Source organism: Mirounga angustirostris, unplaced genomic scaffold (assembly GCF_029215605.1).
Source record: "Mirounga angustirostris isolate CCGP_5_RB_7025 unplaced genomic scaffold, mMirAng1.0.hap1 SCAF_8, whole genome shotgun sequence".
Lineage (NCBI taxonomy): Eukaryota > Metazoa > Chordata > Mammalia > Carnivora > Phocidae > Mirounga > Mirounga angustirostris.
The window spans coordinates 112,443,920-112,470,774 of record NW_026991716.1 but is presented as its reverse complement, the minus strand read 5'-3'; the positions used below and the strand labels follow the sequence as shown (position 1 = coordinate 112,470,774).

The window sequence follows — 26,855 nt, the reverse complement described above, 5'->3', positions numbered from 1 at the left end:
AAGGAGATTTTTATATGCTTATAGTTTCATATTTATGTCAGTTTGTTTTCCCATCTGTTTAATAAAGCCCTCCTCAAGTGTACAGACTAGCTCTTGGTATGACTGGCAAATTGGATTCATCCTAGAAACATAAATCAGACTAATACTTGCAATTTCTACAACTGCTCTCTGTAATTCTGAGTAGAAACATGGGTCCTACAACTTGAGAAGCCTTTTTAATGGCCTATAATGATCTGAACAGACTGAAATTTTTCATTGGATTTAGATTAGCAATGGGCATTTGCCTTGCAAGGTAACACAAGCATTTAGCAGATATTTAAAACATGCTTTACTGTGTTTCTGTGGTTATGTCTCAGCAGGCTTAAACAACATGGGAGCTTAAAGCATTCCATGATTTTTAATAGAGATAGCACCTAATTTAGAAACACAGTTACAAACAGCTGTAGGATAGATTTCACGAGAATGAGCCTATGTGGGATAGATGCCGATGTTCTCCAATTGGTAACACATTGTGAATTATTACTCCAGAGAAGGGTCTTTATATTGAATAATAATTCTCAAAGCCTACTATATAGATCACTTGCATCTCCTGGGGGTGCTTGTTAAAAACGAACTGGGATGCACCTTACATTTCCTGAATCAGTATCTCTGGAGATGGTACTTTGAAAGCTGCATTTTAACAAACATCTGATGATTCTGATGCAAAACAATGTTTGCAACCCAGGTTTTATTAAGAGACCGAGAAATATACACATACTTTTACTCAGCAGTAGAAATGCAGAGACTTAAGGTTATCAGTCCCCAGGAAAAGACCGTCACCAACGGGGAGAGCCCCTGCCTCACCATCTCGTGGTCAGGAGTGCTGTGAGGGCAGAGACGAGCTGCTGTGCGCCGCCCCCCCAACCCCCGGGAGAAAAACATCTCACTGAAAACACAAGGCACAAGGCACACACTCCTTACAGGCCTGACGAATCAATGGCTAACTGGAAAAGGATTGCAGCCTCACATTTCTATCTAAATACACATTAGGAATTCACTCATAACCCAACCATCCATTCGGGTTTGACATATTGCTATAGGAAAACAGATTTAAATATTTAACATACCTGCAAAAGGACTCACTGGGAAGCTATGTTAGTGTAGGGCAGAGCCTACCAGCTAGGACACCCTGAGTCCCTGGGTACAAGTGCCCTCATCTGGTCATCAGAGGCAGCCCCATTCACTCCCTTCGTGCCATATAAATGTTGTCTTTTCTGCGGTATCATTTTCTAAGTGGGACAGGAATTAAAACAACAACATTTTTGGAAGCACTGAGAAGTTTATAAAAGAGTGTATTTGGGGGATTCATCTAGTCATTTAATAGATATCCAGTGTGGAGATCTTACAACCTTGGGAAGGTAGCTGTTTTACCAGAACAGAAGTTTATACAGCTGTTGCCTCTTAGGTTATACAACTCATCTGTCTCCTTTGAAGGCTGGTGGATGATTCAAGGTCACCTTGGGTCCTTACTGGGTGCCAGGTAGCATGCTCAGTGCGGAGGTGTCTCAGAGAACCAGAGACAATGTGGCCCCAGCCCTGACAGAGCTTACTGTCAAGCAAAGTACACAGACTCAGAAGTACGTACACAGAACCATCAGCAGCATCGGGATGTGTGCTGTGAAGGCACGTAATGAGGAACCTGAACTATACTCCAGCAGATCAGATAGAGCTTCTCCGAGGAAATGATAGCGAACTTGAAGCCTGCAAGATGAGAGACCAGCTAAGAGACGGCAGGTCTGGAGGCTCTAGGCAGAGTGCAAAGGATGTCTGAGGACCATGGTGTTGAAGCATTAAGTTTAAAAACGAGCCTGGCAGAGCTGGGCAGGGGCCAGAGAACACATGACCTTGCAGGCCAGGCTTAGAATTGGGGACTTAATTTCAGGAGTAATGGAAAGTCACTGCAAGTGTCAAGCAGGGAGACAGACCCCCAAACACATTTTTTAAATGCACACTCTTAGGCTCTAGCCTGGAAGATTCTGGTGGGCTGGCCTGGGCCCCCAAATCTGAATTCTGAGAAGGTCCCCGGGAATCTGATGCAAAGTCTAGGAGCTACTGCTGTGGAACATTAGTTGTCCCAAGGCCCAGCCTGAGCAGCTGGCCTGTGAACTTGCCCTTAAAATAATGGTTATGGTATGAAAAGGATATACACATTCCTCGCATTGTTACTTTATCTGGCCGGGCTGTGTCGGCTTCCAGGTCAAAAGCAAAGCCAGCACAGTCCTCATTCTGGTGACCCTCTCGCATTTGAAATGGGTGTGTGTTTACGGGGGGGAGGGATGGCGTAGCAGCCGTGGTCAGTGCCCGGCCCATGTTCCGTGGACGGCACTCCCCTTCCAGCCACGGGGGCCAGCTCCCACGGTCTCTCCTGCTCCGCCCTCCTGAAGGGTTAACCGGGGCTCCAGCTGCTGAACCCGCTGTGCCGGGGAATTACCGTGTGCTCCCTCCCGGGCAGCCTCGCTCTGTGACTGAAGGTAACCGGTGTTTAAATGGCTCAGCTCCCTCATGCGCACGGCGGGCAAACTCTGAGATGTGTGTTTTACACCGACTCCCAGAGTGGTCGCAGCAGGACTGTGTTCCTGCTGTCTACAGTGGTAATCGGTGTGGCAACAAAGCTTTCCCTGGCGGCCCTCCCCTCCCCGGCTCGCTTCCTCACTCCCCTGCCGAGGTCTTCCTCACCTCCCAAATAAACCACATGCAACTGAATCTTTGTCTCAGGGTCCACTTCTGGGGGTGCGAACGGTCTCTTGCTGTGCTAAAGTGCATTTAAAAAAAAACAAAAAACAGTAGAGTCTGGCTACCAAATTTAGCAAATTATTACAAAGGACGCAAAGAAAATGCGTTAAAACCTGAATGAAAAATTCCATCCATGTATGAAATGAATATGGGAAAAGAAGAGAGAACATAATGTGGTATTGTGAGAATTGTCCTGAGTGCTGTATTCAAAGTTTAACTCAGGAATATCAAAGAAATGGGCCACTCTTTCTTTTGTTCCGCCAGAAGAAAAGAATGCTGTGCAACAAATAAGTAACCTATTCCTCCTGCCCCATTAATATAAACTAATACTTACTGAGGGCTTATTATTAGTCACTGCCCTCACAGCTTTGCACAGCTCACATTCTTAAGTCCAGGTTAAACAAATCAACAATCCAAAAATTTTATATTTACTTACAAAATGAAAAAAAATATTAAATATATTCACACAGATTTACTCACAGCAGAGAAGCCAGCCAACTTCTACCCTGTTAATTCTACCTTAAATCAACCATCCTCAAGCCGTAAGATACACTTTTTCCTTAACAACCCTTCTTTTATTTGTTAGCATTTACTACGTTGCCACCTCATGATCATTTATATCTAAAATACCCAGTGCCATTGCAATTGCTGTGAGAACCAGTGACTGCCTGCAGAAAAAAGTAATCTGAAGTCAATTTTCAAAAATGTTAAAGAAGAAATTAAAATTTTTAAAGAGTAAATCAATCTGTGTTATTTTGAAACATATTGCCTTTTCAAGTACGCCTAACGAAGCATTGAGGTTGGAACATCAAAATGTCTGCAACCATCTCTTAAAAATTCTTCTGCATAAAAAATACAGTGAGAATAAAATGTTCACCTTAAAAATTGAGGGGTCATTTCGATCATCTCCCTCATGTTTCCTTTGCATGTGACTAATCAAATCTTTCAGGTTATTTTTAGTTATAAAAAAATAAAAACAGTAAATCTGGAAAGATGAAGACAAGAAGAAATCTAAACAAAGTCTCTAAAACCATGAACAGTGGAACACTCATTTACCAAATGGAAGCAGATCACTTGAAGAAATTTCACCTTAATACAAAGAAGTGTAAGTATTCACTCACACAAAGTAATGACAGGTCAGAATTCACTGACTCAAAAGACAGTGTGAGCTAAAAATCTATGACACAGGAAAAACTATTTAGATATGAAACATGTGTGATAGGCTATACAGAAAACTAAAAACGTCTGAGGTTGTTCCCTAAATCCGGGTGATTACATGAAGAACCATGACCACAACTCAGAGAAGACAGGTCACTGAAATGGTCAAATCCACTACAGTTTTTTTTACATAAATTTTGAGTTAAAGAAGACCCTAGGAAATCATCCCAAGGAGATTCTGCTGAGAGGAAACTCTGGCCCTAGGAATCTAGCCTGGAGCCCAGCTAGTGAGTGAAAAGCCTGTGTGAGATTAGACCTGCCCGCTCTTCGGAGTATTCTGTTTATATTTTAAACACTATCTTGGCTTCTGAAATCTAAACGCTAGGTAGTCTTACCACCTTGTGAGTCAGAGTCAATGAACTCTGTATCTGTAATTATTACTATATGAATTAGTACTTTGTCTTAAAGTAAATTTCCTCACATGGTATGACCTCATTTTGGAGTGCTGGGTTGGGTAAAATGAGTTTGTTACATTAGTCATAGTTTTAAGGGTAAAAAAAAAAGTCATCCTCTTGTGGTTAATAATTAAAGAAGTTACAGCTCACCCCAGCCATAGGATAAAATTGCTTTTCTATAAGGATACTGAGACGTGAAATGCCATTACTCCAATAGCATTGCTATGAATTTAGGATCAGATTTATTAATCCAAATGTCTACCTGGCTCATCCATAAGAATGGAAGTTATAAAATATTTAAATAGAAAACTATGTTGCCTTAGGTTTTAAAATACTCATAAAAGGGGTGCCTGGGTGGCTCAGTCTGTTGAGCATTCAACGCTTGATTTTGGCTTGGGTCATGACCTCAGGGTTATGGGATCCCCCTGAGGTGGGCTCTGCACTCAGTGGGAAGTCTACTGGGGACTCTCTCTCCCTCTGCCCCTCCCCCTGCTCACACACATGAGCGTGCTCTCTTTTCTCTCTCTCAAATGAATAAATAAATCTTAAATAAATAAATAAAATATTCCATAGAAGAAACTCCCCAAACCTAAGCACTAAGGAATATCTTTCCACTAATCTGCTCTCTTTTTTAGTAGTATCCTCAGTTAATGTAAGGGCACAGACCTATTATTTAAAGATCAAACAAAATCTAGTTCTTTACTTAATAATCCACTGAGCTTAACATTCCAACTCACTCTACAAGTGAAATCAAAACTAAATGACTGAGCTTCTATAGTTGACCCTTGAACAACATGGGTTTGAACTAAGCAGGTCCACTTATGCATGGATTTTTTAAAAATGAATATATATATACTACTGTAAGTGTATTTTCTCTTCTTTATGATTTTAATAACATTTTCTTTTCTCTAGCTTACTTCATTGTAAGAATACCATATGTAGTATCTATAACATACAAAATATGTGTTAATCAACTGTTTACGTTATTGGCAAGGCTTTCAGTAACTATTAGGCCATTAGTAGTTAAGTTTTTGGGGACTTAAAAGTTGTACTTAGATTTTCATTGTGTGGTCAGTGCCCCTAACCCCTATGTCATTCAAGGGTCAAATGCAGTACAATTAACATTTTAATAATTAAAAGAAATAACACATATGCAAGTGCTTGGCATGAGCATGAAAAAGAAATAATGTACATTTCTTCACAAAAATCTGACATCTTTCTCATAAAGGATGGCTCTATAAAGACATTGATCAGTTCATTTGGAAATATGAACTGGCATGAAGTAAAATGACTGGAATTTCTAAACTTCTAACACCAAAAAATTTCAACTAAAAGATGAACAAATAAGAAGAAAGCCTGTCTCATGTTTATAAAAGTGTATAAACTCTCTGCCTAATTTTTTTAAGTCCACTACTGATCTCCATCATCATTTTACATTAAATCAAATGCATTTTCAATAATGTCCAAGAAAAGATAACAGAGAACATAAAACATCTGAGATAGAAAACCTCTTTCAACCAGAGTACTTCTAAACAACACTAATATTATCACTTAATACCTGATTTCAGGAGATGAAGAGATTTCATTTGTGTCTGCCCTTTTATTTCTTGGAAATGATGGACTAGCCGGAGGCATCTCACCACTTAAACGGTCTGGGAAAATTCGGTCTTTATTCAAATTGATTTCTGAATAGGGACAGTTGGCAGCACTAAAATATTAAAGAAAAAAGAAAAGAACATTCCCATTAGAACATACCTCTAATTAAAATGACAGGCTATAGAATATAAAATCCCCAAATTTAATTGAATGTTATATATATTTACATATGTGTATATGTATGATTAAACACATAAATATGAAATATTTTATCTCTAAGACATAATTTAAGTATATCTGATAGAAAATGTGTCTTTGCACTAGATAGATGTTTAGATGCAATCTGATGAAATCTTTGGAACTGAGCAATGATCAATGAAGGATCCCCTCTGTATTGTCCAGGGCAGAGCCTATGCATATCTATAGGAACAATCAGCCCCAAGAGAGAAATGCTTAAGACATCATTGGAGGCTTGGTGATGGACAGATGGCACAGATCTGCTTCCTAAAGTGATCCTCCAGACTCAGGGTCTGCACTGGCCATATCATTTCCTTTATAACAGCTGTCCCTCCAAAGGAAGGGGGTTCCCCCATGTTCCTAGCTCCCGGTCCAGCTGTACATCTGATATCCTAGGCAATACATATATCAATCTGTAGTTAATCCTGTTTCTGATATGAAAGGAGCCCAGATGCCAACTTGGATCATAACCCATCCAGCTCATTTCCCTTCTATCGGTGCCCTCTGGACCCCTGGCTGGTCTCTCAGGTTCCATATGGGGATCATTCCTGTTATCCAAGTAAAGGAAATCTAGGTCACTAATTGTTAAATCAATGTTAAGTCAGTATAATCCTCTGCCTAGGCCTCAGCTTTCCAGGCTCCAGAACAACTGGGCAACCTCTGTATCTCAGGCCTCCAATACCTAATGAACCCTCCCAACTACCTGCCCATCTTGCCCCTCTGGTCTTAGGAAGCCTCCTTAAATCTGGAAATTGTTGGCTCTTAGATAAATTATTTTAGTGTCTTGGGCGCCTGGGTGGCTCAGTCGGTTAAGCTGCCTTCAGCTCAGGTCATGATCCTGGGGTCCTGGGATCGAGTCCCGTATCAGGCTCCTTGCTCAGCTGGGAGCCTGCTTCTCCCTTTGCCTGCCGCTCCCCCTGCTTGTGCTCTCTCTCTGTCTTTCTCTCTGACAAATAAATAAATAAAATCTTTAAAAAAATTATATTAGTGTCTTACATGTCTTCTCCTTTCTCTAGGTGATAGTGGGAATGTTGATAATCACCCAGGGAAAATTTTTTAAACAATGCATGTCTATTCTCCACCAAAAAAAAAATCAGATACCTTCTCCTAGGAGGAGGAGGGAAGAGTTTGAAAACTAAGTGATTCTGATAATGGCCTATAAAACTTATCACAGATACGTTATAAGCTAAAATACAATCTTTATTTTATTTAACTACATGCTACTCTACATTATTATCTATGCAAAAGATAAACGTAAATAACATTTGATCATGTGTTGACATAAATGTATATAATACTAACCCAACAATAACAAAAACAATAACCAGTAATATTTATGGAGCGCTCACTATATATCAAGCACTTTGCTAAGCACAGTATTTTACTTAATCTTTACAATATCCTATGAGGAAGGCTTTTCATGAGACAAACTAGGCTTAAAATGCTTAGGCGACTTCAATCTTTAATTATTTCATTCATTTGTTCAACAAGTATTTATCGAGTATCTATTAAGTCCTAATTATCTTTCTAGGCACTGGAAACACAATGGAAAATAAAAAGGCAAGATCTCTGCTCTCATGGGGCTGATATTCTGGGGGAAGATGGGCACTACACAATTGCACAAACAAATTAGAGAGCCTCACATAGTGACACATGCCATGGGGTATGGCCTAAAGGAGAACATGGGGCTGTCCCAGGTGGTGAGGAAGGGCCTCCCTGAAGTGGCAGCATCTGATCAATGCCCTCAAGGTCAGGAAGAAGCCTGCTCTGTCCACACAGGGCAAGAGCATTCTGGGAAATGGGAAGAAGAGCACAAATGTAGGGAAAGCTCGGCATGTGTGGCGGGGGAAGACCATCGACGGCCGAGTGCGTGAGCAAGGGGAGGGTACACACTAGAGGCCGGCAGGGGAAGTATTATGTAGTGTCTGGTAGGCCATGGTCATGGGTCATGAGCTCAGTTGGTTAGTTTACGTCTGATGTGAAGCCACTGGAGGACCTTCAAATAAGGGAATGGTATGGTTTGATGTACAATTTAAAACAATCACCCAGGGTGCTCTGTGGGGGCGAAGATCTCAAAGGGACAGAATTGGAGCAAAAGAAGTTATGTAATTGTAAAGACATCATGGTGACTTGGATTTGGGTGGCTGAACGGTCATGGTACCTCTGCGATCCCTCCAAAGGAACCTGTGCATGGATGGGTGATGGGGAATGACATTAAAGAAGGATTTAAGAATGGTCTGTAGGTTTCTGGCTTGAAGACCTGGGTGGTCATAGGGATACCTTTTCTTTTCTTTCTTTTTTTTTCCCCCTGGAGATGAGAATGATGAGAGAGAAGCAGATCTGGGGACAACATCAGGAATTGTGGACTGTTTATTAAACAATGAAGTAGAGATGTTGCTTGCCCAATGTCACACAGCAACAAAGTAACTCAGTAAGACGAGCGCACTATTTCATTTATCTTACTGCGAATGGGCATACTATTTTAACTCATTTTTATTCATTTAGCAATGATGTGAAGGGAGAATTCATCACCAACCACAATGTCTCTTCTGAACAAGAATCCTTCAAGTACCTCATGGAATCCTTTATGGGATATTTGTACTAATTAGTGTTTATGGATATAAGTAACAAAAACCAATTCTAAGTTGAGCAGAAATAAACTTACTAAAGGGCATCAGACAAGTCAGTAGGAAGGCTGAGTAGTCAGGCTTGGTCAGGAAGAAAGGTCCAACCAGCTCTCCTCCCCAGACACAGTCTACACAGGATGGGGGGCTCCTGGGGCTGTGGCCCTTACTCGCTCCCCAAACCCCTCAGCCATGTCCACACCTGCCCAACCCCCAATTCCACAGAGACTGCTAACACCAAGTGTGACCTGCCTTCACATCACTCCTCCTGATGGAAGACCCAGGTGGTAGCATCTGCTTGGCTACATTTCGGTTTTCTGCCCACACAGTAAGTGCCACAGGCCTGAGGAAGGGGGAGAGGCCCTGCTCCCTGTGGTTCCCCTGAGGGACGTGGAGCCCTGCCTTACACCTATCTTGTTTCAGACAAAATATAAATGACCCAGGGCTGCCTCATAATAAACATGTTTAAAACCAAATTCATCATCTTCAATGAACTCCCCTCTTCTGAAGAAAAAAGGTAAGAAATACAACCTGCTCCTCCTGCTATTTTTGAATCTTTGTTTCTGACAAAGGAAATATATTAACTAAGCCTCAGATTGTCATCTTTAACTCTGTTATCCTTTCTTCCTCATATTGTGTATTTCTATGACAAATTTACCTCCTTGCATTTTGTGACAGCAAGAAAAAAAAAATCTAAATATAATTCTTTGGTTTTTTTGACAAACAGCATGCTGCTAATCCTATAAATACTGCAACCATCATGTTTCACTCACAGTTAAACACCTGGCTTTACAATTACTGAAGATCTATCTATATATCTACCCTAGGGTTTTATCAGATATGAAGCAAAGAAAATGAGAGTCCTGTTCTTAACCCCACCCACTCCCACACTGGGAAGACCCACAGTATTCTTAAGATGGGCTGCATATCCCCAACTACACACAGAGTGAACAGTTACAGTTTAGAAGTCTTAGAATATAAGATCTATGAGAACAGTCCCTTCACCTATTTGTTGACTAAGTAAAGGAAAAATAGATCTCTCTAAGATCACTACATACAAAGTTGTACAGCTCACAGAAAGGCAAGGCTGCAAAACAAAATAAGACCTACTGTCTAACTATCTGCCTTTTTGGATTGTTAGGGCCAGAGAGGAATTTCAAACTCTCAACTTCAAGCAGGGGAAGCGAGCACAGCCCTCCCAGCATGGATTTACTAATGGGCCAGGCTGATCTATCAAGGGAGTCCCGTCATGAGCAGCTATCAATTTTATGCTGACACCCTCTCGTCCTTTGAATCCTGAGAGAAGTAAAATGGGTTTACATACCTCACATTTTTACACCTGCTATGGGGTAGAGAAGGAAGCCAGCTGGTTCCTGAAGTGGATAGTGATTTAAAAAAAAAAAAAAGGTATGCCACAAAATGCAAATGAAGTGTGCTCAAGTCATGGGCAATCCCTTAGACAGAAGTCAGGAACCTGGTTCTAAGGTGCTCTGCCACCCTATCCACCACTTACTGAAGAGTATGCACAACTTGTGAGACCGTGTCTTCTCACTTGTAAAATGAGGATGAGAGCAATACTAGAGTTTCCACGGCTCAACTGCATTATACATGCTAAGTGCTTTCCTTGCATTATCTTGTTTAACTCCCACAACCCTGGGAAGTTGTTCCTTGTCTAACACTTGTTTTACAGACATAGAAATTGAGGCTTTAAAAAGGGAACTTGCTCAGTGTCACTTTATCAGTTCTTGGCAGAGTCTGATGATGAACTCTGGCTGTCCTCTGTTACACTGTATGGGGGCAAACAGTACCTTGCAATATCAAAGAATGCCCTTAGCCGTAATCTCTGACAATGAAATCCCTCTGAGTACCGTCTTCGAGCAAGATACTGCCGTCATAGAGCTAATATGCATTGAGCCATTACTTAACCTCTTTGCCAGTTTCCTTGTTCTTAAATTTACAAGGTTCATACAGTTTTAAAAGTTACTAACTTTATAACTCACCAGTGCTGATCAAACTTCTGTAGAGAAAGTGGGTTCTCATTAGGCTTATAATCTCTAGTTTCTCATGTACTAAGCTGTGTGTATCATGTATAAATGGGTATACACATGTATCCACATACACGTAACTCTTTACCACGACATAGTTCCTCAGAGAGCACAGGAAGGAATTCATGTAGGGTTACACAGCTATCTACATAAGGATTTTATTAGGGTACACCCTGTTCTACTGGCAAATAATTCCGTATCAGCTTTGCACACAAATATCCCACCGACCCCTCTAAGGAGGCAGTTTCTCCTAGAAAAGATTGGTCCAGCTTATGAGGAAAGGGGGACAGACTGTCTTGTTCATTTCTCCCCACTGCCACCTTTAAAATCCTTGTAACTGTGAATACAATTTAAACAATTAGGTAATATCTTCAGTTTTCTGAGTGATCGCATAATCGTTCTCACACTCTGTCATGACAAAAACCTGAGGCAGCTCTATCAGGCCACTTGCTTTACATGAGAGTCTAGGAGTTACAAATGGAGACTGAAGTGCCATCCAAGCCTGGGATGAATTCTGGTTCTGCCACTGTCTGATCCTTGGGCACATACTTAACTATTCCAACCCCGTGTCCTCACCTGTAAAACAGAGATTAGAACAGCACCTGCTGTGAGGATTAGGTGGGATCACAGATTAAGTCCTACAACAGTGCCTGGAACATAGGAAGTCATCAATAAATCCCACCTGTTGTCATTATTCAAAAAGGAGAAGCAGACTAACACATAACCGCTATTCTGTAAAAGAGCATCCGCAAAGATAAACAACAGCATTAAAAACTCCGTAACATGCCTCATTGGTGGAGACTCTCTGCTTCCCTCAGGGAAAGGGTGCTACCCCATTCATGCCTCTACGAAAAACTGTTTGCACCAGACTGGCCTCCTTAGAGGGAGGGACCCTCTCGTCTGTGCGGCCCATCACCTAACCCTGGACCTGGCCCAAAGCAGGCACTCAGTAAATATATGTTGGAATGCAGGGATGGATGGGTGTTGAATCAATAGGATGTTTATAGTTTGCAGGTGTCTGTTCAAATTTTTAAAACTTTCCATGGACTTTACAATGACCTTTTAGAGGTTGTTGGAAATACTCCCCATTTTTTTCTTATTTATTTTCTCCATAATCAAATCTTACATAGAAAAGATTCACTTCTGAAGGCACTAGAGATGCAGAATATCTACTTTCATATAACTTTAGTTCTCCTTTAATCTCCTCCCCTTCTTTGACCTTGCAGTAGCCGAAACAAATGAATCGACAAAGGGAAACACCACGACACCACCCAGATTAATGCTCCCTTGCTAGAAAGAGAGCATTGAGCCATCTGGCTACTGAATATCCCTAGAGATAAGAATAACATCCACACTCAACTCACTCACTGATTATTTACATTTCAACATCTGAAAACATCACATTCTCAAATTTCATCGCTGAGACACATGTTCTATTTCTAACATCTCTTACATCAAATTCAACTATTATAATTTTTCAGAGACGCTAACAACAACTGCTAGTCAAAACACAGCCTTTTGCTTATGTGTTCATAAAACTGATTATTCTTGCTAAAAGAGCAACTTTCCTTGTTATCTAGGCAAAGAATGCATGTTTTGATTTATGCAGTTTCTCCGCAAATTAATCCAAAGAGAATTTTCTCATTATGTTTTCCTAAACACAGCATTCTCGGCAAGGACAAAAGTAAACGCCACTGAAATGACCCTTTTAGAGAATATCCATGATGCTGCAGCTATTCCACAGTCTACTAATGAAATGGAAAACAGGCTGTGCCTGTTAAGGATTAATACCCTGCCAGACCCAGAGCTCTGAGTGTTGTAAATAGGACAGTCAGGGAGACTCTGGAAAGCCAGCTGAAAGGGCTCAGAAGAAGGGACGAGTGCAGCAGCTGACGGTAGCTGCCAACTGTCTGAGCCACACGCACCCTCCTCCTCCCCGAGGCTCGGCCAACCACTAACTCTGCCCCAGACTCACGCACGGAACTGCCAGTTATGCCTTCCATCCGAAGGAGCAACAAACTTCCTTATCAATACATGTCTTCCAGCCAGAAGGTCTACTGCTTCCTCTCTCCTTCCAAAAAGATGAGTAATTCTCTACTGGTTCCAATTATACTGAAAGATTTCTTTACCACATTTCTCCGTAAAATCTTCCACGACTCTCTCCACAATTTCCCCCTTCTTTTAGCAAATACAACACTGCATCTCTGAAGAAATGCTCCAAAGATGATCACTGAAATTTTGTGAAATGGGTGTGGCTCAGCTGAGGAACCCTCAGAGGTCCCTGGCACAGTGGGGAAAAGGTAGTCATAATGAGCGGCAAGCGCCATCAGGCAGGGGACAGGACTGTCACCAAAGACCTCGCCACGACAGGCAAACCTCTATGCTCAGACCAGAAGCACTCCTAAAGAGACGATGGACATTGCTTTAAGGTGTGTTTCCTTTCCAGAAGGCCAAAACAAAAATTTCAACTGCACCCCAACAACGTATCATTATTTATGTTTTTTTTTTTTTTTTAAAAAAAAGCTTTATTCTTTTCCTTCATAATTGGAACGAACTGCCTCAGTCCAATGAACATCTTGGGGTTGATACACGTGTCAAAGGTTCAATATTACTGTTTTGTATCTTGTATTTTAATTATGTACAGCTTTATATTTCCATTAGTCCCTGAGTTCTCTGAAGGTTGGGTCTATGACTAATTCTTGGAGTGGGGCCTTGAGAGGCAGTGAGAGGGGAGAGGTCAAGAGCACAGACCCTTGAGCGAGACTGGGGGCCAATCCCTGTCCCCCCTCACCAGCAGTCAATCAGTAAAACCTCTCCAGTGCCACAGTGGCCTCACTGAAAATTGGGAGAAAATAATACTAAAACTAATAAGGTAGTTCAGAAGGTTATCCATAAACGTAAAACAGAGCAATACCTTGTGCAGAGTAAATACATACTCAATAAACGTTAGTTATTATTGAAAAAAACTCCTCAAAAATATTCAGTGAATGAAATAATTTATTAATACACAATGGAAATTTAGCATGCTAATGAATTATTTCTGGCACTTAGACTTACATAATGCCTGAAAAATAATCTAGCTGCCTTCACTCAGCAACACTGAACAACTTTTAAGGTGTAGTATTTTAATTCAGTTTAAATTAATCACGTAACTTTGGGTTGGCACTTACACAAACAATGAAAAGGACTTTTCTTTTTTTTCTTTTTTCTTTTATTATTACTATTTTTTAAGCAGGCTCCATGCCCAATGTGGGGCTTGAACTCACAACCCTGAGATCGAGAGTCGCATGCTCTCCCGACTGAGAGGGCCAGGCACTCCTGAAAAGGATTTTTAAATGGGTATTTGCAAATGGAATCACCACCCTATGTTTAGACTATTTACTCTGGAACAGACTGAATCCCATAAAAATCTCAGGAGCGTTGCAAAAGGAAGATAAGCAGTATTTGTGGTTGCAGAGATGAAAGAAATAAAGAGAGAGGGAGAGGAAGGAAGGAAGGAAGGAAGGAAGGAAGGAAGGAGGAAGCATTAATTACACCAATTTTACAGTTCCTATTAACTCTTAGAGGAAAAGGTAGTGCAATCTTCAGATTTTTCAAAAGACCCAGATTCACAATGTGTACAGACTAGAAAACAAGGGATCATTTTCCTTACTGGGTAGCCCAATTAACATGTAGTTAGAACACTTACATTGACAAATGATTATTTTAATTCATCCCTAAACAGGTGATGCTTTTGTTCCTCGAAAATCTCAGTCAAATCATAGGAATTTCTAGGTATTTTGGTAATATTTTTAAATGTCTCCAAAGAGCCCCAAATTGCCTAAACAATACATCAAATTTCAAATGTATAATTTTGGTTTCTTTTTTAAGTTACTTAGGGGTAAATGAAAAATACTGAAAAACCCTGTTTTGGATCAATGCACTCTCAAGTGTGACTATTTATATTTGTGCTTCTTGTGATCTTTGCTGGTATAATCTATGATAATCTCACTTCTCGTTATTCAAAATTGTTGAGTCCCCCAATCATATCGTATTCTACCAAACAAAGACCTCCAACAGGGTCTGCCTTCTTCTCATTATTAACGACCAACCCAAAGTGACTCTTTCAGAAGGTAAGTATCTGTACACCTGGTCAGGCTGTCAAGAAAAGGCAAATAGCTAGAGTAAATCCATTTTAGACTGTGAATGCATTTTTCTCCCAGGAAGACTTAACTACAGATATACTCTTCGTTTTTATAGGATCACCATGGAAACTACATTTCGTATAGATCAAAATATAAAATTAGCTCACATCTATTAGTACACATGGAAATCATTATCTTACACATACATGGGATGGGCACCCTGTCTTTGACCACATAAGGAATTCCTGTGTGAGTGGCAGCACCACATACCTGTGAGGGCCCAGGTGTCTCACTCTCTTAAAATGGCCAATCCCTTTACATCCTGGGGTTGAGCATCCGCCATGTTCTGAAGCTTCCATTAATTCTAAGGGGCCTATAAGAAAGCAAGGGGAAAAAAATGAGAGAAAGAAAGAAGGGGCATAAAGTTAACTAGAAGGCTGTAAAATAAAAATTTAAAATCTTAAAAGTCTTTATTTTTAAAGGTTTTTCCCTATGCTTTTGTTCACACTATTTATCTTTCTTCAATAGTGAAACGGTAGACTTTGATCTAACCCTCTTTCAATGTCAAATTCCAGAAACATCTAAATGTGAATTAATGAGGAGATTCTTCCAATTTTCATGAAGTAAATAACATAATTAGTATGTGAATACTGGTATACTGTGAAAATTTCAGACACCACACCAGAATACAGAGAAACAGTTACAGATCCCATTCATACTACCCCCTCCACATTTCATACACTCCCTCATCCTGACCACTTACATTAATGTGTAATGTGCTAGATGTTGTTCTAAGCATTCCCATGTGTGTATATATACATGTATCAAGTTTTTGGTTTCATTTCATTTTGTCCTATACAAGGGATAGCACAGATGTGCACTATTCTGAAACATTTTTTTCCTTTGGTCTTTAACTTCAGTTCCATCTCAGTGGTAATATTCTTTAATGGCTGTGGCACAGCGTCTGTATTATGAATGCACCAGAATTTAACCAATCTCTGTTTCTAAGGTTTGTTATTTTAAATATACTGTAAGAAACGGCATGCATGTGAATTTTTGTACCTTTATACAGCCTGTATGTAGCATCCAGAAATGAAGCCACTAGATGGGGGACTGCACGCTAAACTTTTTAAAACCCCTCAGTAATCTATTGTATTTCTTATATTTTTTTTGCTACAATATATATGTTTTCTTTCAAAGTTGAAATCACAGTATGTCAAGTTCTCAGTGCTTACTTTTTTAAAAATTGAATTTAAAGGAAATTTTTACTGAGGTTATTGTAAATCATATGCAGTTTTAAGTAATAATTCATAGGGAGAGCCCTTGCACACTTTGCCCAGTTTCTTGAAATGGTAACATTTTGCAAAACTATAGTATAAAATCACTCCTGATACATTAAATTTTGACAGACTAAGTCTGACAAACTATCTTCCAAATATTCAGTATCAATTTTAAAAGATGAGGAGTACTTCTAAATAAAAGTAAAAAAATCTATATAAACTTTGCTTTTTCAAACATTACATTTTTTCTTTTATATTTTTGTGACTACCATGTGACTGAAAATGTAGGAAGAGGAAAAGGATTACATAGAGAAGAAATACACAGTGAGAAAGAAGTAGAAAGAAAAGGATAGGAGAAAAGAACACTTTAAGGACCCTACACAAGAACATGGAAACATTTATTTAAGTTATCCTTGTGTCTCTTACTCAAAGGAGGCTGAAGAGGATGCCCGGTTTTTGAACACCAGCCCACAGGGTGAATATCAGGACAATCTGCATCTACCCAGTAATCATAGCAACTATTCCAGCCATCAAAGTGAACCTGGGTAACAAAGAGAAATTAACAGTACAATTCAGGTCACAAAAAATCCTACAATAGAAGTTCTACCCACCATAGCCATTTTCATTCTCTTCTAAATTATACAGTAGGTTTAATACCAAATATATTTTTTCAATTATTTAAATTATTTCATTTACACTATGAGGAAAACAGGCACTTTTGACCTATCTTTAAATTATCTGTCCATCAAGAAATGTCTTGCCAAAGGCATTTTTCCAGCAGTACTTCTACAGAGATACTATTATGTATATCTTCCAACACTAGAACAACTTGAATACATAACATCTTCATATAAGCAACACCAAACACCCAGTAAGTATTACTTAAGCAATGAATAAATCAGGGCAGGGAGGGAGGATGGGAGGGGGGGAATGGAGAGCCAGAAGGGTCTTCCATATAAAAGTCAACTCTCCCAGAGTTATGCTAATAAGGCTTTTTAAACAAATTCAACATCCTATTAGAAATACACCCAGTTTACAAAATATCTCTCCATCCAACGCATTTCTAAATATCATTTTTTTCTCATAAATAATTACAATATCTCTCAAAGAGGTTTTAAAGAGTGGTCAGTGCCATTGTTATTGGCCACCACGTGAAAGAGCAATTGGTCCCCCAGGCAGGGTCACTAAGGATCAGCTAGGTAGCGTTTAAGTATTACATATATTTTATCTTTTAGGGTGAAAGGATTTACCAAAAGGCTATATATATTTTACTTTTACATCAAGTCTGCCAGCTAGATTTCCTTAAGTCTGTGAATCCCTTACTCCTAACAAGACAACAGATGCCAGATGGATAAAAAATGCAAACATTAAAAGCTGAACAATAAAAGTTCTAGAACAATGTACGAGTGAATGTATTTATAATCTTAGAGTAGGATAACCTTTGTAAGTAAGACACCAAACTCAAAAGCCGTAAAAAAAAAAAGATTGTTCAGTTTGACTACATGAACATTTAAAACTTGAGAGTGGCAAATATTCTGTAATGAGTGGCAAATACCACAAAAAAGATGGAAGACCCATGAGAAACCTGAAAAACACATTTATGACATATGTAACAATGTACTCTGTTCCTTAATTTATACAGATATCAGACATCAACATAATAAGATTAAAAGCCCAATAGAAAGATGAAAAATATAAATTGCTCATAAATAAGAAACTAACTATAAATAGTTGGTAAACATAAAAAGATTATCAATTTCACTTATAACCAAAAAACTACAAATTAAAACCACAAGATGCAATTCTTTCAACGTGTCAAAAATGTTCCATTTTGGTGATTCTTAGAGCTGGTGAGTATGAGAATAAAAAGCTTTCTCATGGACTACTGACAGGAGTATTAATTAGCAAATACTTCTGGAGTGTTATCTGCAGTAACAATCACTTAAAATATATCATCTTTGACTATTTGATAATCTCAATAACTCAACTCATTGTTTATAGTAGAAAACAACCTTGGTATCCACCGTTAGGAGACTGGCTAACTAAATTATGGTACATCTACCTGTATGACAGAATAGTACAGAGTTGTTAAAGTACATGTATACGGGTTCAAAACAATGAATCCACTTTCTCAAGCTGAGAAATCAATTAATCCTAGAATCAAAGCCCACAGAATTCCACACCTGGAAGAAATCATAGGTATTATCTTAAAGAAGAGAAGAGATCACACAGCTAGTCAGGAGGAGTAACCAAGCCTAAAATTCAAGGATCCAAATAAAATTATTCATTTCATTCACATACACTGAATATAAAAGTAACAGAGAAAATTACTTAAAGTAACCCTTTCCTTTCCTCTGATCAAAAACAATGCTCAACTAACAGTGAGATGACATTCATGATACTTTTCTAAAAATATCAATTTATGCTATCAATGCTACCAAAAAATGAGCAGACATAACTTAGTGTTACAGAAAGTTTAAAGTGTCTTAATTCTCAACTAATCAAGTGGTTACTCTATTTTACTAGAAACATGAAAATTTCCTGGATTCTGATCTTGCTATTCCTAAATCCCATTTCTTTTACACTGGAATCAATGTTCACACATGATTCATGTCTGATTTGTTGTAGATAAACCACTACCTTTTAAAAAATTCAGGTATCTTTCTAGAGCAAACATACTCAATCCTAACAAATAAATGGTTCTCCACCCTGGATACACACCAGAATTTTCTCTATGATGAAAAGGAGAAAGAAATAAAAGGGGGGGAAAAAAGGCTGAGCCTTCCTAGGGATTGTTAATCCATAGGTTTGGTTTTGTGCATACATATGTTGTTTACTCAACTTCTAAGTAACTGTGGTGTGCTCTCAGAATTGAGACCCATGGACATTAACTGGTACATTATTGTACATCAATATAGTCTCTGAAAATCTTGCGATCATCATAAATAAAAGGGTTCTTTTTAAAGTTTCCTTACATATGCCTTTAAGAATGTTTATGGTAGATCTAGCATATCTGGTGACCACAATGTTTCATAGTTTTCCGTGAAACTGAAATCTTGGTTTGGCAATGAGAAGTTATCTATCTAAGATTTATGTACTTTAGATACCATAGATAAATCTAATACCTCCTATAAACTAGGTTGGTGGACAATCTGGAGAATCTCGGTAGTTTAAGGGTTCAATTTCGGAGATAAAATTTAGTTTAAATATTATGAACAGAGGTAACAATAAAATTCTCTCTGGTAAGTACCAAATACACTTAAAAATGCTATCTGAAATTATATAAAAATCAATATATGCAAAAATTAATACTAACCCTACCAGATGAAATAGTTTTATTAAAGTTTGTATAGTTTTACTTCATCTTTTGTACTTCTACTACTTCAGTCGCTGACATATTAAGAGGTTTTAAACAAACAAAAAACCAGACACTTTAATAATGTTAAGTTTTACTCTTGCTGGGGACTATTCTGAAAAGAAATCAAATGTCTAACAAAGAACAAGAAAGGAAGATACATAAACATACAAAATGAAATATTTAAAAATTTTACAAACCCAAGAGACATACCAAATATTTATAATACAAATGTTCCACTATAAATACAAGTATATATGAAAGCAACTCAGCAATAATGCTGAATTTAATAAAAAATCTGAAGAAAATGAGATGAGGGGTGCCTGGGAAGCTCAGTCAGTTAAGTGTCCGACTCTAGATTTTGGCTCAGGTCATGATCTCAAGGTTGTGAGATCGAGCCCCAAGTTGGGCTCTACGCTGGGCATGGAGCCTGCTTAAGATTCTCTCTCTCCCTTTCCCTCTTCCCCCCATCCCTGCTCTCTTTCTCTCTCTCTCAAAAAAAAAAAGGAAGGAAGGAAGGAAGGAAGAAAGAAAGAAAGGAAGGAAGAAAATAAGACGATTATGGATCAAAGTATAGTGAGGAAGACTTAACTCACACATATTTAAAATTACAGTTTAGGAAACTGGATACATTTTTATCTTGAAGCATTTTTTTGGAAACTTCATAAAACCTTAATACCTGTTATTGACAATTTATCAAGAATAAGACAGATAATATTTTAGAAAGCACACTATTTCTTAAAAAGAGAAAGGTTTGGTCAGATTTTCTTTTCTCGTGAAAGGCAACTCAGTAAAGCACATTATAGACCCAAGTGCTTATCTTCACCCTCTTCTGAAATTAAAGTTATATCTGCAAAGGTATAAAGCCAGGAGGACAAATGGAGAAGAGAAGTGGCTGACAGGTGAGAAGTGATAGCGATGTGTGCGGAAGGCAAATGCAGGAGGAGTGCTGACCTACAGGATAGAGTGGGTGGGCTGCAGCCCAGGTGCCTGAGAAGAACAGGACCAGAGCAAATGGATGTACTGGGCAAAACCCAAGAAGGACTCAATCTGGTGGCAGCAGGTAAGAGAACTCCCTTAGTCTGCTCCCCACTCCACCACTCCACCCACCAAAGTAACTGCCCCTTCAACAACCCTGCCAGAGAGTAGGGGTTTACCTTGTAGAGAAATAAAATCACTAAGGCTCTGAATTCTGGAACAAACCTGCCATGGCAATGGGTGGGACAGAAAGCACAGGAACTAAGCAAGAGCCACATAATCCAACCCAGTCCCCTCTGTCTCATACAGCGGCTGCCAGGGAAGAGACTGGCGGAAACGGAAAGCCTCCAGAGAAGGACTCAGATGCCAAAAATGGGTATCTCCCTATGAAAAAGCTGGCTCTTCGCTTTCTTATCAAATGGTGAAGTCCACTCGTCTCTAAGTCCCACCCATGAAAACAGCTAACTTTTTGAGTGCCTTTTTCTTGAAGGAGACAGCCAGTCAAGGACCTGACGTTTGCGGTGAGGCTCCAATAAAGCAGAGCAGAGACTAATAAAGAAATTAAGAAGACATAAGCAGGGAACAGAAGAAAAACGATCACCAGTATCCTCAGATAAGAAACAACATTGCTTCAAGTAATAAAAAGATGATGCCATTTAAAAGGGGGGGAGCCTTTTACGAAGATGGCACAGAAGGCTAAGAAGGAAGCCCCTGCCCCTCCCAAAGCCGAAGCCAAAGCAAAGGCTTTGAAGGCCAAGAAGGCGGTGTTGAAAGGCATCCACAGTCACAGAAAAAAGGAGATCCACACGTCACCTACATTCCGACGACCGAAGACACTGCATCTGCGGAGGCAGCCCAAATATCCTCGAAAGAGCGCCCCCAGGAGAAACAAGCTTGATCACTATGCCATCATCAAGTTCCCCTGACTACTGAGTCAGCCATGAAGAAAATAGAAGACAACAACACACTTGTGTTCCTTGTGGATGTCAAGGCCAATAAGCACCAGAACAAACAGGCTGTGAAGAAGCTCTATGACACTGACATGGCCAAGGTCAACACCTGATCAGGCCTGATGGAGAGAAGAAGGCATATGTTCGACTTGCTCCTGACTATGATGCTTTGGATGTTGCCAACAAAATTGGAATCACCTAAACTGAGTCCAGCTGGCTAAATCTAAATTTTTTCACCAAAAATAAATAAATAAATAAAATAAAAAAATAAAAGGGGGGGAGACTAGAAAATAAGAAAAAAACTGCTGAAAATTAAAAAAAAAATCAGAGTTGTAGTTAAAAATGCAACATAAGTTTTGGAAAATAGAGTAGTTATCTCTAAGCAAGTAGAATAAAAAATCAGAGAAGCAAAACAAGAAAGAAAGTATAAGAAAATCAAGGGGTCAATTCAAGAGGTTTAACACCAGAGTAGCAGGAAGAGAAGAGAAGAGATAGGATGACAAAAGGAAGTCAACAAACAAGTAATACAAGAAACATTTCCAAAAACTGAAGGACATGAAGCTCCACAGTAAAAAGCCTGAGTACTCAGCATGATAAATGGAAAAAAACTCACATCAAGACACGAATTCACAAAACACGTGAGCATCAGGGATAGAGAGATGGTCCGGATGTGAGAAGATGGTGGAACAATGCTTTTAATTTCTGAGGGGAAAGGGTTCTCTACCCAGCATTCCACACCTAGTCACAGTATGAATCAAATGTAAGACCAGTAATACTGACATTCAAGGAGTCAAAAAAAGATGCTTTTCATCAACCCTTTCTTAGAAAGTTATATAAAAAGATGTGTTTCAGCAAGATAAGAGAATACTTAAAAAAAAAAGTATGTGATTTTAAAAAATGAAATACAACATAGTCTGTTAGCAAAGAGCAATTTCAGGATGAAAGCTCTGGATAAGGCTTGGAGCAGAACCACCCAGATCACCGTAGGTGACTGCTAAGTTGTAGGAAAAAGGGTTCAAGGAAAAAAAGATACAGATAGCAGGTTTAAAAAAATACACTTGGGCTTTTGACAGAAAGACGTGGCAGATTTATTGGAGCACTTGTAGACTTATGATACTATGAGCACAGAAAATAAAAAAAATCAGAACACAAGAAATTACTGACTCCAGGAAAAACAAAATGTCATAAGAAGAAAACTACTCTTGCTCAGCAGTGAACAAGATTTACTTACTCATAATAACATGAACACAGAAGACGGGGAAAATTTTTTTTGAAATGTGAAAGAGCTACTGAAAGGGTAAAGGGTAGGGATGGATATGGTAAGAGCTTAATCCTAAATGACCCTAACAGGAAGGAAATAAACCAGACCTAAAATTGATGGAGTGACAAACAGCTGAATACAGATATTACTCCTGAAAATGAGGGATAAAATGTCAGAAGCAGCAGCTAAGGAAAGTTGCAAGTTCGTGCGTATGGGGAACGAAATATGAGTGTGGGAACGGATGGGGAAGGACTGTATTACGTTCTCACTGTCCCCAAAACATAGATGAGAGCAAAAACATTCTGCTTGTTTTCCTTCAGCATGTGATGAAATATATGAACGTTTTAAAATTTTTAACAGTAATAACTCAAGGTCTGATATAGATCATGGCCCTTAAAAGGCTGATCTTGTATCCTGAAGAGTTGATTTTTTTCCCTGAAAAAGTTAAAATATTAAAATATTAAGCTACGCTAATGACTTAGTCTCTATATGCTTTTTCTCCTCCTTCCTGAAAAAGAAAGATAAGCATTCTTCCGACATCATCTCCCATATTATTAGAAAAACTCCTACTAATGAAAGCTTTTTGTAATTCTCAGAAGGCTCTGATGAATTCTGAAACTGAGTCATTGTTACCTGTTCGTTGAGCTTCTGAGGACTTCATAAACACACAGGTAACTTGTTTAGTGGTTCACCTTTAGCTATGAAATTTACATCACCAATTGTGAAAAGATAACTGTCAACTACACACCTCATAGCCAGATCTTTTTTGGGTGTCAAACAACCAGATGTTGTATTGGAAAGTGAATTCACCCAGAAGCAAAAAGAGATCCTTGGACTGTAGTCCAAACTTTTCCTATTAGTTAAGTGAACTACCCACTTTAGAGTATTTGACTTCTCTGGGCCAAAATTTTCTCACATGTAAAATCAGAGTTAATCTAAAATTTTTTTCTTTTTAAGATTTTATTTATTTATTTGAGAGCAAGAATGAGAGAGAGAGAGAGAGAGAGAGCACATGAGAGGGGGAAGGTCAGAGGGAGAAGCAGACTCCCTGCTGAGCAGGGAGCCTGACGTGGGACGTGGGACTCGATCCCGGGACTCCAGGATCATGACCTGAGCTGAAGGCAGTTGCTTAACCAACTGAACCACCCAGGCACCCTAAAATTTTTTTATTATGAAAGTAATTACTATGTATTCCTGAAACCAGATCATTAAAAAGAAAACCTAACCATTAAAAAGAAAACCTAACCTTTGTATTCCTGAAACCAGATCATTAAAAAGAAAACCTAACAACAGGAAGTTGTTAGAGATGAAAAAAATTTAGTTTTTTATAATTATAAAAAATCATTTATAATCACTCATAATCTTAGCCCCCCAAGAGAAGCACTGTCATTATTTTGGTCAGTTTCTTTCCATAATATGCTTTTAAAAAACAATACCAGACATCATACAGAATAGTAAATCTGAGTTTTTTTCACTTGCCAATATTGAATATTTAACATCCTATAGATAGATAGTAATTTATTTTACCTATATCCTACTGTGGTTGTTCCCAATCTTAAATACTATAAACGGCACTGCTCTATTTTCCTTGTAGTCTTTATCTTTGCATATTCTCTTTGGTTAATTCCGTTAACATAAATTCCTAGGACTGAAATTCTCGAATTAAAGGGTTAGCAGCATTCAAGACTTTGATGCTTTTGCCAAACTGCTTTTTAGAAAGGCCGAGACCCTTTATATTCCTACCAGCTATGTAAGAGAATAAACTTTTCATGCACCCAAACCAAAACACATTTTTTTTTCAATTCTGACCAATTTGATTTTTAAAAATAATATTTTGTTTAGTTCTATACTTCTCTGATCACTAGCCTAGATTACTTAAAAAATATTTCTGGTCCTAAAATACTGATTGCCTTATGATTTACATTATCACACCAAAGACAATAAGAAAAGGCACTTGAAAGAGGTTAACAGGCTCTCTATTATTTATAAATTTCTAGAATATTGCATGATTATATAATCTTAAAAACAGTAAACTAAACAGTAATATTTCTATTTTATACAAATAACCACATTATACATGTTTTTCAGGTTATTTTGTAATTTTTTATGTATGATCTCATTAGAGATAGCTGAATATGTGATTTATTTATTTTTTTAAAAAGAGCATAAATTTAGACTCCTAGAGCTTATTAGGATTGCGGCTTAGTTCTGCCACTGCCCAGAATTAGTGAGTTAATTCATTAACTCTTTAGGCACCTCAGCTTCAGATAAAATAGTGGTAGTAACAGAAATCTCTTGCACTGTTACCACCACGAACGTCAAATAATGGAAGAACACTGTTACCCTGTAAAAACACCATGAAAATCTAACTTCTTGTTGTTTCCATAACTGTTACTATTCTGAAGAGAAATTCCAAACAGTCCTGTGAAGTAGTATCTTGCTCTGGTTTGAGACTGAAGTTAACACCGAAGCCAGAAACAGAAGAACGTCTAGCTCCTCGCCTGAAACTGAGGCTACACTTCACGTTATCAGCCTAGGACAGAACAAACTGAATCCCCCCTTCCTAACCGTTCGCTGACTCTGCGAAAGGTATAATCTGATCTTCTTTATAAGATTATTTCTCTTTACTCATCCTATATTAAAAGGAGTACGTCTATACTTTTCTTCTGAAAAGTCTACATCTGACACACCCCATCAAAAAACATCAACCTTCAAGTTTTCAAAAAAAGAGCATACTCTTGGAGAAGGAGGTGTCATATTCAGAAGAAATCGCTCTATTATTTATGACGGACTTTTAATATTTTGAGTGTGTGCTAGGAGAAAAAAGTAGATACAACATATTAAATGTCCTTCATAAATAAAGAGAACTTGCATCAATTAAAGGAAAACCTGGATAAATATTGACAAAGATGCACAGCCGCTTTATCTGCATATTCCTATAGTCTTACTCATTATAGGGCTTCACAAATTAAAGATCTGCTAAGTTTCCATCCAAGATCTCTCGTAAAAAAGATACAACAAAACCCCAACAGAGAACACTCACTTTTATTCGGTGATCATCCGTGTCTGCAACCGTTGCTACTCTAATAAACACAGGATTTCTTTTGTCTATGACTTCAAGCTTCATTTTTTTCTGGAATCCATGTGGAGGTTTCTGCCATACAGAAAATTTTACATGGTAAGATTCACAGGAAGAGAAGGTGGGCTCTGTGTCACAGCGACAGAATAAGAGGAGCTATTTACACAGTCAACCTTCAAACTCACAAGTTCCTCCAACAGCTTTGGACCTTACCCTCCCTATCAAAAAACACAATCCCAAATCACATGGCCAAACCCCGAGGCAAGAGAAACAGCCAGAGCACCCAGCCACAGGAGCAGACAGAAAGCAAAAGATCTTAAGATAAAATTCAAAATGTTGCAGTTATTTGATTAGCCATAGGGGAGGCAAGACCTTTTTCTCATTAGTTAGAAGGAGGTGTCTTGGCAAAAACCAACAAGCATTAAAATAATTTATACAAAGAGAGGAAAGAACTTGAAAGTGGTAGAGAAGTGACACAGAGATTAGAAATGATCATGAGACCAAAAAGCAGATGTCTTTAAAAAAAAAGAAAACTAGCCATCAAAACATGCAAGACCCCTTGTAAGAATCCCTCTTGTAAGAACAGGAATGAGTACGGAGGATCTTTGCTCCTATACTTTCTACCTATGCCTCAGTGCTCAGCAGAAACCTAGAAACCCCCAAAAAAGTGACAAGCTGTAGAAGACAAGGTGATTGTTATGTTAGGCAAATTGCTTAACTTCTCTGAACTTCACACCCCTGTTCTTTAAATTGGGTAGAACAGAACTGTGGCTCTGAAAATTAAGTGTGAAAATTATGTAAAGGATAAAAAACAATCAATGCAAGGCATCTGGAGACCAAACTAGAGAAATCATAGTTTTCTTTTCTGGTATCAACGTGACAGGAGACATGCAGACTGATCGTGATGTGATTTTATCCAGTTCAAAGCAAAGTACAATGCA

General features: G+C 38.7%; 1 protein-coding gene and 1 pseudogene across 12 annotated transcripts in view; one reads left to right on the top strand and one right to left on the bottom strand.

Annotated features, from left to right (window-relative positions):
• The window catches only part of L3MBTL3 (L3MBTL histone methyl-lysine binding protein 3), a 179,108-nt gene that overhangs the window by 82,574 nt on the left and 69,679 nt on the right, over positions 1 to 26,855 (bottom strand). For all 12 annotated transcript variants that reach the window (XR_010413760.1, XR_010413759.1, XM_064598093.1 and 9 more), the window contains 4 exons: positions 25,879 to 25,989; positions 16,718 to 16,832; positions 15,282 to 15,384; positions 5,944 to 6,093 (listed from right to left, as the gene is read on the bottom strand). Coding sequence is in view for 10 of the 12 variants with exons in the window: in XM_064598093.1 (XP_064454163.1) it covers positions 5,944 to 6,093; positions 15,282 to 15,384; positions 16,718 to 16,832; positions 25,879 to 25,989 (479 nt within the window). In the remaining 2 variants the exon portion in view is untranslated. The remainder of the gene's footprint in view (positions 1 to 5,943; positions 6,094 to 15,281; positions 15,385 to 16,717; positions 16,833 to 25,878; positions 25,990 to 26,855) is intronic.
• On the top strand, positions 21,308 to 21,776 carry LOC123836605 (large ribosomal subunit protein uL23-like; annotated as a pseudogene).